Below are 13,532 nucleotides of genomic sequence, written 5' to 3'. Positions count from 1 at the left end.
CTCGTCGATTTTGAAAAAGCAATAAATAACGTCAACGTCACGATCACCTCACATGAGCAGCGGATTAAGCGGGAGGCTTTTTGTCGGGTTTGCAGGTAGCACAGCTCGAAATTTATTGGCTAAAGCTTTTTCATATGACAAAATCATTCCATTTATGACTGATGCGTTGAATCAAGTGATCTAATATGAAATATTTTAGGCATGCTAATACTCAAACTTTCCTAAATTGTTCACATGTTCTATTTTCCTTTCCTCACTTCAAATCGCAATATAGGTCACCCGATTCAAGCGAAGTCGTCTAAGATCGTAAATGTCTATCTTAGACACCCCTTTTTGTGCAGGTACTTTAACAGCAAACCTAACATTGTCTGCACCCTGCCAAGAGTTGCAGGTTCTCGTAAATCGTATCCGTAAGCTTCTTACCATCCCTGCCGCATTCATCCCCAGCCACTGCTAACGGGACGGGGGCTGCAAGAAACCTTCCGCATGGCTTTTTGCAGCAATAACGTAATCTACACCATCAGCACCCGTACAGATACCGCAAAAAAACCTAGCCTCCGAAGCCTTTACCCGTGCCTTCGGTGGTCGGTTTTTGGGCTCGGTTTGGCATTCATTTTATTACAGCATTTTCATTATTGATGCCAAAAAATATGGTTAATAAGGGCAGGATATTAAAAAAAGGCATCCCGCAAAACCCGATCCGCACCAATGGAGGATGCTGTGAACAAACCAAACGAGAGCGAGCTAAAATCGAAACAGCAAACGAGCGTGCAAGCAAGATGGGTAGATATCGCAAAACCGGGCTGATGAAAAGCGGTGACCAAAAAATACTGGAAAGTGAGGGCAAAGTAATGCCTCAACCACAACACGGTTCGGTGCTTCCACACTGGAAGGTGTGATGTAAATAAAAGGATTTAAGCGAATTTTATGCTTCTCCTGCTACTAGTTGTGCTTGATGTTGCCGTTTACTTTTTGATGGCTCCCTTTTATTTTTCTGTTTTGCTTCCACCATACCGTCACTTCCGGTTGATTCGGCAAAGATTAAATAAATGTTCGTTATGTCGGCTCATCATCGATGATGCTTACGAGCTACACGGTCGTTTTGCTTTTCCGAGAACGTTACACCAATTTCGTACTTTTAACGACACACAACACGCCAACGGAACGCTCAAGTGCTAACTTCAAACCTGTCAACCCGGTCCCGGTAGAAAAATATTCCAAAATCTGTGCTGCCTCGGTGCGGTTCACAAAACACGCGGTACAACAGGCAATGAGTGTTAATGATTCATTCCCTGACGCGTACATTAAGCGTACGTAGTGCTGAAAAACGGTATTTAATTGTACGACAACTTGAAAGATTAATTAAGAGCCAGGAAAAGCTGTTTCGCCCTACCCAGCGTGGATCGATCGCGACATCACGAAACCCAACGCTGGATGGAAGCTTTTATTATCTTTTCTGTGCTGTTGCTGTTTGATGTAATCTTCCATTCTCATAGTCCACCCGCCTGGGTGCTGTATCATGGAACCGACCGTGCACGTACACCCAAATGCCAAAGTGTCTCTTTGGCAAGGGAACGAAAGTTTAAAAATTGATGAAAACCAAAACCGTTTGCAAATTTATTCCAAAACTTTCAAATGAATCGCTACGCTTAATGACGGTACCGGAATTTTGCCATCATCGACGCGTTTTCACTGCGGTGATGGAGACGCCTGGTGGATGAACTTGTGATGGAGGCGCCTGGTGGATGGTTACTGATGGAGACGCCTGGTCCTTCGTTATGACCTATCTCCGGCCCACTGGCCACTGTTGAGGGGTACCGACGAAATCTTTCACTTCTGAAGCAAGAAACTTGAACGAAAGACTGAGGCAGGATGGAAATGGTAAGTGCCTTGCCACCTTCCACAACCACCAAACCGATGGCACAACACAAGAACTTTGCGCTCTGCCAAAGATCGTCCCCACATCCAGTAGAAGAAACAGCAATCGATCCTTCGCATCGAGGAGGTGGGTTTTATACCACCAACACTACCACCCCTACTCATCACGATAAAGCTGTCACTGTGTCATCCTGCGCACAAAACATTGTTCCACCCGCGGGGGTATCCTACAGCGCCGAACGATACGGCGACAACAACCGTTGACTAGCAGCGATAATAATTAGCAATAAATTATTATTAATATGATTTATGCTCGGTGGTAAAATTTGAAAGTTATTAAAAGTGCCGTACCTCTTCTGACAGGGTAACTACCGCCACCCACACCATTTTATGATGTCGCTACACTGCCTGGGTTTCGGTACGGTTAAGGAAAACTTTATCACAGTTCCCTGGGTGCGGCGAAAGAAAGAGAAAAAAAAGCTTTCCAGATTATAGCTGATACTACCTACTCAGATAAGACACTGGGTAAGAATATATGCGCAGTAACTTTCATGTGATGCTGCATGCATCAGGAGGTTAGATATTGAATCGTAAACATACTGAACCATGTTTGAGGTAAAAAGTTTTGAAAAAATTTAAAAAAAAATTATATGAAATTAAAGAAATTAAAATACTTTTAAGCTACTCAAACAATTCCCTATAGACAATTACATTTCTTAAAAGCCCATCACACGCAAAAGAAACGCCACTTGAATTCACTACTTGCGCATCCACAACCGTGTTATAAAAGATGTTCAACCTTTACCCTTAACCAATCTGCACCGATACTTGTGTTGCAAATGAGCGAAAAGAATGAATGAACCGATAAAACACCACGGCATTCTGACAGCAAAACACGAAACCAACGCGCCAACGGCGAAAGATTGTGAGCGCATGAAATGAATATTTTACATCACCTTTACCGAAACCCGTTTCGCTTGCCTTTCCTTTCCATGTTTTATGTGTGTATTCGCTCGCCAACCAACTACCTTGCCAGGGTGCAAGGTGTAGTAAGCAAGGAGGCAGCATCCCCAAAAGCAACGGAACGAAACCGATAAGCAATGAGAAACGAGCGACAGGGATGTTGCGCAATGGTGCTCCCCACTCTCCCTCGTCGAAAACTGGTCGGAATTGCGGAAATGAGTTGTAGTAAGTTGTGCGGTTTACCAGCTTAGAATGCGGAAGGCAAGAACCGTCCACCGGCATCGTTCATTTGGCGTGATCTTCATTGGCGTAAGTCCTGTTTCCTTGTGGCTTTTTCCTTTTTTTTCATTTGTTTCCCTTCTTTTCCATTGCTCGCTTTATGCTGGCAATGCGCAAGTGGGTAAACATCCGCCTCCCAGCCCCCCCCCCCCCCTCCTTGCATCGCCGCTCCAGTCCACTTCTCTTTGAACGTTTGATATACCCCCAATCAAACCGCACTTCTTGTCCCAACTCTTCTTTCTACTACCGCCGACTAGAATGATCTTTCATCCAAATGGAGCCGAGAAAAGGCAAGCGCGAACAAAATGTGCTTCGTTCTCACACCAATCGCCAGTAGATTTGCACACCACATTCACACCGAAACACTTGCTACACTTAATGCTGCTTTACGTACGTTGTTCAACGCCATACCAAGCCACATCCCGTATTCGAACCGGGCGCAAAAATTAGTAAATCGATCCCCGTGCATGCCGAACATAATGTGCGCGCTGGTGAAAGGAAGCTGGCAGCCAACACACTACACGCAATATCGGGACCGCTTACCGGGATGGGGTTCCGCAAAAGTGTAGAAAACGGAAAGGAAGAGTTGGAGCTTGAATAGGTTCTAATTAAGATTAAGAGAGGTTCGGGTTCTGGCGGTCCACATCGACACGATGTGCACGAAAGGGAAACTACGGTTCCACCACAAAACCCCTTACACCCTCCCCCAATCCCGGGCAAACCCGTTCAATAGCTATTGGGTTTATTAAGAAATAATTTTCTTTTACACACACCCTCCCCCCAACACACCCGCCAGCACGTAATGGGTTGTGCAAAAGAATTCACCAACCCTAAGGGGTGAAAGCGAAGCGGAACACCAACCACCAAAGCAGTGAGTAAATTATCTACTACCCGCGGTTCGTTAAATGTTGCCGCCTGCCAGACAGACCCCGGTTGGATAATGAGAAAATATCTTGTATGAATTTACTACTTAATGCAGCCGAAAAAGGGAAGAAAATCTCAACCTACGAACCCCATTCGTGATAAATTAAACTTTCCAAGTGAGTCAGTCTTTTGCTAAAAATGGCAATTACGAGAGGTGGAAAGTTTTTTTCCGTGTACCGAAATTCCAACCCAGCTCATAACAGCTTCACCCACCACCGGATTGGCAATTGGCGTGACAAAAATTACATCTAATTGCTGCATGCTTTGCTACATATGGGGTGAACGCTAAACAAATACCTGAAAATGGAGAAAATTGCTCAGTTATATTGGTCGTTCCCTCTCTCTCTCTCTTTCTCTCGCTCTGTTAACCACCGAAATGGGATAAAAATATTGCCCTCAAATCTTACCATTTTATGACTTTAATTTTATCTACCAAACAACTGTACCATCTTTCGGGAAAGTTTTCCCCTACCATAGTCTCACTCGAACGCCGTGGCATAACACACACACATACGAGAAAGCAGGAGTTTCTCACGTCGTTTTAATGCGATTAATCAACGAGAAAAGTTTTCGTCGAACTTTCCCATGGCGAGCACCGTGGCTGGGGGCGGGCGGGTCGGTAAAGATTTCCATATTCAATCTTCGATCAGCACTGTTTACGTATTCTGGGCGTGTTGGCGTACTAAGCTGCAGACAAGCTTGCTTCAAACAAGAAGCGAATGACAACACATCCACACATCCACACCGATGGGAACGCTATCGACAGGCAGGAACCGTGCGCCGGTGGTCCGGAATAATAAATTTATCACTTTAAGCAGCAGAAAACAGCAGAACCTTCCGAATGGAACCGTTATGGATGGATGCATTTTTTGGCTTTAGTTTCGTATCACACAGAAAAAATTGATATATCAGTTAAGTACGCATTAACATATTAATATTAATTAATTTGAATTGCAAAACGAACAAAGCAGCGCTAAATACAAAGCAACCATTTCCTTAAATGCTCCTGTTTTCCTTTATACAAAACTACCAGCACCCAACCATATAACATTCTTCCAAGTCGAATAAATACTATAAAAATAGGCACGATCGCTACCCACGTGCGCCATTCCTTACTAGACGAAAACCACAAACAACAGCATGGCGTCGAAAAGTTTGGATCGTTCTTTTTTCTATTTAAGATATTTTTTGTTTGTTTATTGTGGCCCCATTTCATCCAGCTAATCTCGTGATTGACATCGAGAAAATGAATAAACTTTCTGCAATGTGTACGGAATGGGCGGAGGGAAGCTTTATTTTTTCCTTCACTTGCCGCAGACAGATGGATGCATCTTTTGCTAAACAAAAAAAACAGCTTTCACCATGAGATATAAGCAAGCTCATGTCGTTGGTTCCTGGTTTTCGGGATGTGCAAAATCTAATCCAGTGTTTCGTTCTTTCTGCTCGTTTGTTTTTCTTTTGTACGGAAAACTTCAAACCATTTTCTTTCGTTAAGAACCACTTTGGGATAGTGGGCCAGTTGGCCACAAACAGCTATCAACCGAACTGTCGCAAAACCAATCATAAACCTATTGCGAATGTAGCGATACACTTGTAGTGATGAAACCGTTTGTCACGCATTGTCCGGCATTAAATCGTATTATGCGCGGACGATGCGCACAATGCAGTGTACAAGCGTTTCAAAGCGAAGCTAGAAATTCGTCGTTTTTTCACGAAAGTCGAGTTTCCCATCAGTAACCATGCAGACATTCTTCTGTGCTTCAACCAAAACTGGGCTACAAACAGCACTCCGTCTTCGACTGCATGTATCTTAATCTGCCACTGAAATGATTACGTTACATAAATTAATCTAGACGAATGAATACTTTATTTTTATTCCCTTTCAGCGGGACTATAAATATTCCGAGCCCAGCAGCAGTCTTTCTGGACCAGGCCAGGCCCGAAACACCATGTCCAACCGCACGTTACATTTCTATCCCCTGGAAAATGGGAAACTAACTGCAGCACCACTACCACCACCATCACAGCTGATCCAATGAATCCGAATCTGGCCTCACCTTGTTTGCCGCCTTACTAACCTAATATCTTAAGCATGACGTCTCACAGCACGTGGCAAAATTAGGTGTGCAGGAGGGGTGTAAAAAGAACAGCCGTGCTGCTCGTGCTAAAATTCCTTCCAGTGCAGTAGGAATGAGAAGTTTTGCCGAGAGATTTATGCAAGAGTTCAATGTAATTCTAAAAACCCCCTCTCCATCTACCGATCGCAGAAAAACTTCTGAATGTCCTAACCTACATATGTATTTCGGATGCTGCAACGGGGGTTTTTTTGCAAACGTGTCGAACATACTGCCTCCGAGCGCGCTGGGATGTATATGCAAGCGCTGGCCGGGGAAGGCGAATGCCTTTACGAGTCGTGTCGTGTAATAGTTGCGTCAAACCGGGAAGGGTAATGTCGTGAGTGCTACATTTTCCGGTTGACTTTGTCCTAGTTTTACATTATTATCGTCCCGGGAGGTCTTTGTTTTTTTGTTTTTTTTCGGTTTTTCTTTTTTTGTTTTACCGCTCCCAGTACTCTAAAGTACCACAGATAGGACGAGACGGTTTCTACATCATTGCATTTTTACGGATCACCAGCAAGTTTATTGTCCGTAACACGTGACATGTGTTATGTATGCATCCTCAATAACTCGTTTTACGTTTTTCTTTTTTCTTTTCTTTTTGTTACACTTTTTCAAAGGTCGTTTTAAGATGTTTGTTTTCGACCGGGGTAGAGCTAACATGTTCTACTTAAATTGCGCATTTAATATTCTAATCGTGAAAAGCATATTAATGTGACAAACACAGTAAAACTTTTTTTTATAAGAATTTTAAGAAATTTTTCCAAGCATTTTTGTAATTTAAATAAGCATTTTGGTGGTTTATAAAGTTGCTTTAAAGAAATATTTAACGAAAAAAATAAAAAAATATCTCTAAAAATACAAGCGTAATTGTGAACCCGAATGGTAAAATTAACCTCATCTGTAACCATCTCCAAGCGTAGCAGAATTTTGTTACTAAACTTCTATAGACCGCACACACACACGCAACACCACCCAATACGAAATCACCCAATACGGGGTTTCCGAGCGTTCCAACATTCATGCAACATCGCACATTGGTGCTACTGTTGTTTTGGGTCGTCTGAGCTGCCCGAAATCTTTTGCGAGCCAATTTCGGTGAAACGGCCGAACCAGTGGCTCATCTGCCATCATCGGTTTATCCAGTTTCGGGAGCGGAACGGATCAGGCGGAGGTCAGAGGTCGAAGCTATGAATAACCTCACGCGCTAGTGTATTGGTGTAGCTACGGCGAAGAGCAGTGTGCGTACAAAATGCCTTGAGTAAGGACGGAAACCTTTACCAACGAGCGTGAGCTCCGTGCGAATCGAGCGAAATGGAAAATGAGTGCTTGTGTGCTGACAGAGCGAGACGGTTGCGAGTGTGAGTGGGAAGGCAAATCGAAGAAGAAAAACGGGAACGGCATCACAAGGACCTACCACCAGTATCAGGTAGGTCCCGGCTAGGCCTTTACCATCGCGGCATAGCTCAGTTCGTCGAGGAAAGCTCAAGCAGATGGATCGTACGTTAGGACGAACGGTGGACACGGTTAAATGTGAGTAGTCTGCACTGTGCCAGTGTATCTGCTTGGCATTATTCGCCTCGGGACAAATGATTCGTGCAGTGAAATTGTCATTCATTCATTCAGTTCAGCAAACGTTGCTTTTGTGTATGTGCTAGTAGTGATGGAGCGTGTGGAAAAGTGATTAGAATAAACAGAAAGTGGAGTTTATGAAGGAGCTGGCTATCGATTGAACACTACTTGTTTGAACGTCCAATTAGTCCAAAACCCAGAAGCCATTAGCCCATTCGTTGCTTAATGAATTCATCGGCGGAATCGTTGAGCAGCAGCACAAATGTCGTGTATCGTGCCAGCTAGTTAACGCCCGTAAAATATCGCCCTGCCCTGTTCCTACGGGACAGAAGAAGAAGACCCAGTGGAAGCAAAAGAATCAAATGATCGAAACACTCTCACACCGCCCAATGTGCTACCTTGTGCTACGGGATTCTTCTTGCTGTAAGGTGTTTCTTACCATTATTTTGTAGCGAAAATTGTGTCGAATTTTTCGCACAAACCAGCTTGTGCTACAAAACGCGCAGGTGCACCACCGACCCGACACACACAGACGGTATTTGGGGAGCAAAAAAAAAGGGGTCCGATTTGCGATCCGAGGGACGTGAACGTGGTGCGAAATCGTGAACATACATTAGCGTTACCCGAGCAAGCACGAAGGTAACATGCTTCATCCTCTCGCACCGGCTTCGTTACCCTCTTCCCACCTGAATGCTTCCCTTCAAAAGCTCCGAGGATCGGTAGCAAAGGCTAATTTAAGGATAGGCGACGAGAGCGTTTAGAGGTAGAGTGCGTTTTTCCACGCACGAACCACTCACCAACGAGGCGTTCTAGCGTGTGTGCGAAAACGGGAAGCTTTTAGCACCGGGAAAAGGATCGCCACTCACGGGAGCTTTCGCGTTGGCTCACTGAAGAAATTTCTGCATGTGTGAGCAGAAGGTAAACAGTGAGCAGAGAAGCAAACGCTTTGCTGCTCAGTTTAAGCACAATCTCCCACTTTTTTCGGGGAAACATTTGTTTTTAGTGTGCGAACGTAACGAAGCATACCCTGGCAATGGTAACACAGAAGAACTTACTTCTAGTCTAGTAGTCTACACAGTTACGGCTTAAGGCACCGTTACGGTATAAGAGTAAAAACATTTACCAATACACACCAAACAGAATGTTTCTCACCATTTACACTACGTTTGAGCTTTTTGGTGAGAAAGCACACCAACACACACACACATAATGATGTAGTAAAGTTGGTGAAGCTTTCAAGAGCATATCGCTCCGGTTCATTTTATTCTCGTTGTCGTCGTACAGTGTGTGTGTGTGTGTAGAGTCCTTTCAAGGGCTTTTTCCTGAGCGTGTATTTTTTATGTGTCCCACCCAAAATATGCCAGTCTGAGTTAGGGACCGAAGCAGTACCGACGGAGCTGGCGAGCTCCACGGAGGGAAACTGAGTACGGTGCAGAAAACGGTGCCACCCAGTAGTGTCTCTAGTGTTGCTGTGGTAATAGTTTCAGACAGCAAAATGTGAAAAAGGTTGTTTAAAAAAAAGGAACATTTTCATTTTAAAATAATGTGGAAAATGCTGTGAATCACGCAACAATGCTTTGTTGAAAGTGGAAATGTTTGCAAGTAGCCGTGAACCATACGAAACTTTTGTCCAATGGATTAATCTCGAAACATTAGGTCAACCAGTTTTAATATAGACCCCTATTAGACCAAAAAACGTAATGCGTTTGACACGAATTTCCCCATTAAAAGCTTCCTCCCAAACAACTCTGTGTTCAACAAACACCACCCATACCATAATTCTTAATTTATAAGAAAGATTAGCTCCTAACGTTACATCCTTCACAATACACCGTACTTACGTGGGAATGTCATGAATTTTCCCAAATTTCAGGTGCCAGTAGGTCAGTGTAATAAACCTACGCGGAGGCAACGTGAGAGAGAGTTTCAACCATACACGAACAACTGTTTCCAGTGAGCACGGGGAAGAGAGCGAAACGAAAGCGAAACAAGTGAAATAAAGAGAGTGAAAATTGTGAGCTGGATCGCCAACGCCGTAAAGGCAAAGTGAGTGTGCAGCAGCAGCAGCAGCAGTACCACTGAAAGATCTTCAAACAGCTGCAAAAAAAAGCAACCAGCAACAACAACAAAACGGGGCGAAAGAAAAGCGGCCAACATTGGAATAAAAATGTGCTAGTGTACAAGAACGTACCGCAACGGTTAGTTGCTGGTCCGTGAAGTGTGTCCGTGTGTTTGTGTGTGTGTGTGTGCGGGAGCGTGTTGGGAAGAGAAACGGGGGAAGGTGGAGGGCAGGGAGACGTCGCCCAGGGTTCAATGAAAGATGCCTTCTTCCAGCTTGCGTACCGTTTGCCAGCGTGAAAGGGAAGCTCACGATTGGTCCCTTGCCCGACGGTCCGTGTCGGAGTGTGTCGGTTCCGTTTGCCAGCTTGCCCAGGCACCAGGCGGTACCACCAGATACCACTGGAAGGTGCGGTGAAATGGACACTGGTGGTTTGTCCTTTTCCCCATCCCGTTTGCAATAGGGTTGTACATACGAATACGGTGTACGATGTGTGGCAAGAGCTAGTAAAAGAAGCAAGAGGAAAAAAAAACAACCGTTCACCACCGAGAACTGCGGTGAACTGCAAATTTGGACAGCGTAGACGACGAACCTGGTGGTGGAATAGTGCAAAACAGATTGGTGGTCACAGAGTAAAAGCTGATGCCACAAGGTGTAGTAGATTGGTTCGAATGTGTGCGGGAATGTAAGAAAACAAATCGTGTGCGTAGACCAACCCATTTCGCCATTGTTTCCATTCGTGTGGTTTGCCGTGCTGCAGTTTTGCAAACTTGTGTAGTGCTGCTACGTGCATCGTCAGTGTGTCCGGTTGCGAGAGAATGAATTATTGCCCGGTTGGCACAGGTGTGACATAGACCAAGCCCATTAGTTGTGAAACTAAAATACCATTGCCTTGTACGTGCGGGGTTGTTGTTTTTTTGCGTGTGTGCGAGCTTTGCCACATCCAGGCGCTGGTATTGAATTCTTGGGAGAACACAAGCGAGAGCGTGAGTGAAGCGTGAAGAGCTGGGAAAGGAAAGGCAGGAGTAAGGTCACATTCATTGCCCTGAGAGTAACGAGGCTCGGACGCATAGCACAGCAGCCTTCAAACGCAAAACGTGGATCCAAATCAAATACTGGACCGCCTGTGTCCGCTAGCCTTGTGTTGCGAAGATCTCGGGGGAAGAAGCAAAAACGAAGCAAGAAAACCGTATCTACAAGGAAAGCGGTTTGAAAAACAATAGCAAAATACACACACAAAAAAACAAGCACACGAAAGATAAGTAAAGTGTACCAAAACACAAACGTCAACACGCACACTCGAGATATTGGTACCGATATCGCGCGGAATCTTCGGACGGAGCAGCCTGATCCTGCTGGAGTGCAACAACGCTCTAAGGACGAGCGAGAGAACGAAAGAGCGAAAGGCAAAACCATCCTGCAGTCATCATGTCGCTAACTATCGAAGTTCCGCATGCGAAGAGCCCCTCGCTGGGTGTCCTCATCCTGACACTCAACTTGGCTCTGTTCCTGCCTCAAACTATAAATAGGACGCCACCATATGTGCTAGCGGGGTAAGTGTCTGTGTATGTGTGTGTGTGTGCCTTTGGTGTTATTCTTTCGTCTTTCAGGAAGGAACCACTCCCGTATAAGAAACGTTCATATTACTGCTTGATTTGATCGGCAGATGTTATTACAGCATGTTGTGGCTAGAAAAAAAGCTGAGAATGAGCAGCATTCCATCCTATTAAAACCAACATTCGCCTGTAATCTTGTACATTCGCTTGTCCTTCGTTCGATAATTGTGAAACAAGAAAAATGTGGGTTTTTTTACTCACTTACTTACGCCACATCAGTTCACTGTTTCGTTTTGTGCACGCCGCATGGTGCGCACAAGAATAGGTGAAATTTTCTTGGGCGTTGCTAACAATACCACCAATGGACCGTGAGCGAGAACTTTCAGCAAAACCCGACCGGAACCGAGCGGACCGAACAAGCAGAGCGAAAATGAGCAATACACACTACGAGCGTGATTTGCGTGAGCGGGTGAGAAGCAGTCGTGAACGACCCTGATTTTTCCTCACCTGTTTCTTCCCCCCCAACCCGCCCGTTCTTCCACCTCTTTTTACCGCCTTCTGCAGCGTACACACACCCTTCCCATAGGGGTTTGGGGTGAAGTTTCTTCTGTTCTCATCTTGAGGAAAACGGTTCGGAACGCATAGTGCCCCAACACGGTTAAGGTTGTTTGTGCTCCAGTTTATGTTGTTATTTTTTTTGCTTTTGCTATCTGGAAGGATCATTTCTCCTGCTCACTCAGCCACACTTACTCTCTTACGGTAAAAGTGAACTCACGCAATAAAGCACAGCAGCGAACGGAGTTGGAGTTTTCCACCTTTTTCCAAGCGTGTTAAGGTGAAACTGAATAATGTGAGCTGTATGCAGTCCTTGAACATTTGCGATTGATCTTTGACTAGTTGTCGGATCGTTCACTTACCAAACAGGGCGTGCACACACTTTGCCAGCCCAAGCACGATGGTTACAGAAAAGGTTGTTTCGCAGAAAAACAAACCCAAAACCCTGACGGACAAAACTCGCACAGTTCGCCCCGCCGAATCGATTACTGTCAATAGAGTACTGCCACCCACGGTAAGCGAAAAACATCATTCGGAGGTCATGAGCTGACGGAAACGGTTGGTCAGATCAATATATCCAACATGCTGAACGTTCATCGGACTGGCTTCAAAACCTATTCCACTTTTCCGTACCCAAAAACCACACACTCGGTGCGCTAACCGCAACAAGGTGCAATTCTCGTCAAATAAAGTACAAGAATTAGCCGTCAAATGTGGTAGTTTAAAACGCTCGTGCGTATACATATATACAGCACAATAGTTGCGTTGAAACTTGCAAGCTCTCATACTAAACGAAATTTCCGATTCCTCTGGTTGATGTGTTTGATAGGCCTTTAATTCGCTCAGCCAGACCAAGGTCCATCAGTGGTGGTCGATTGGAAAGCTAAATTGAGCCATATTTCAAGTCACGAAAACTTCCCGAAGCATTGCTTTAAACCGCAACACTGCTAAAGCTGTCAATTACACGTACGGCGGCGGTTGGATTGACATGTGTGTTTGCTCCTTTTGTTTCTGTACGTCTCACTACAGAATTAATACGAAAAAAAAATGATGTGAAGTGTAAGAGCAATTGATTGCATTGTTCTTATCAATACTATTGTGCACGGGAGAGTAAAGAGGACTACACAAGAAATACAAATTTCTCGTTTAATTGCTAATAGATTTTGTATCATATTATATTCAACTCAATTGACCTTGTTCATTATTTGTATTTTACGAAAATTTAATTTTAGAAATAGAACAAAAGTTTATCAACGTTTAAACACAGTTTAATTTATTCCTCTGTTCTTATCAATTTAAATTAGCATTAAAACTCATTCTGAGAACAATACGGCCAGGCCGTTCCTCATTAATAAAAAAACTCATTCTTGGAGTATCAAAAATTATCTACTTCATAAAACAAAACCTTTTGTCATTTAACAATTTAATTTACACTAAAACATTTACATAACAAATCATTAACCAATCGTATTCTACAAGGAACTATTGGCACAAACCATCATCCGTTATGTTCCGATCGAAACCGCACCGCCTGGATATTGGAACTCCCCATTCAATTACACTCACCTTCACATTCGCTCCCAGGATGCTGTGCTGTGTTGCCCTGTGTGTATAGATGAAAGCAGCGAA

General features: G+C 44.3%; 1 protein-coding gene across 12 annotated transcripts in view; it reads left to right on the top strand.

Moving 5' to 3' along the window:
• Window positions 1-7,464: 7,464 nt before the first annotated feature.
• LOC125769835 (gamma-aminobutyric acid receptor subunit beta) overlaps window positions 7,465-13,532 on the top strand; it is a 75,594-nt gene continuing 69,526 nt past the window's right edge. For 5 of the 12 annotated variants that reach the window (XM_049438729.1, XM_049438730.1, XM_049438740.1 and 2 more), the window contains exons 1-2: window positions 9,111-9,239; window positions 9,607-11,345. In XM_049438729.1, coding sequence (XP_049294686.1) covers window positions 11,221-11,345 — 125 coding nt within the window. In that variant the 5' untranslated portion in view covers window positions 9,111-9,239; window positions 9,607-11,220. The other 7 variants (XM_049438738.1, XM_049438731.1, XM_049438735.1 and 4 more) reach the window with 7 other exon arrangements.

Source organism: Anopheles funestus, chromosome 3RL (assembly GCF_943734845.2).
Source record: "Anopheles funestus chromosome 3RL, idAnoFuneDA-416_04, whole genome shotgun sequence".
Taxonomy (NCBI): Eukaryota; Metazoa; Arthropoda; class Insecta; order Diptera; family Culicidae; genus Anopheles; species Anopheles funestus.
This window is presented reverse-complemented; position numbering and strand designations above follow the sequence as displayed.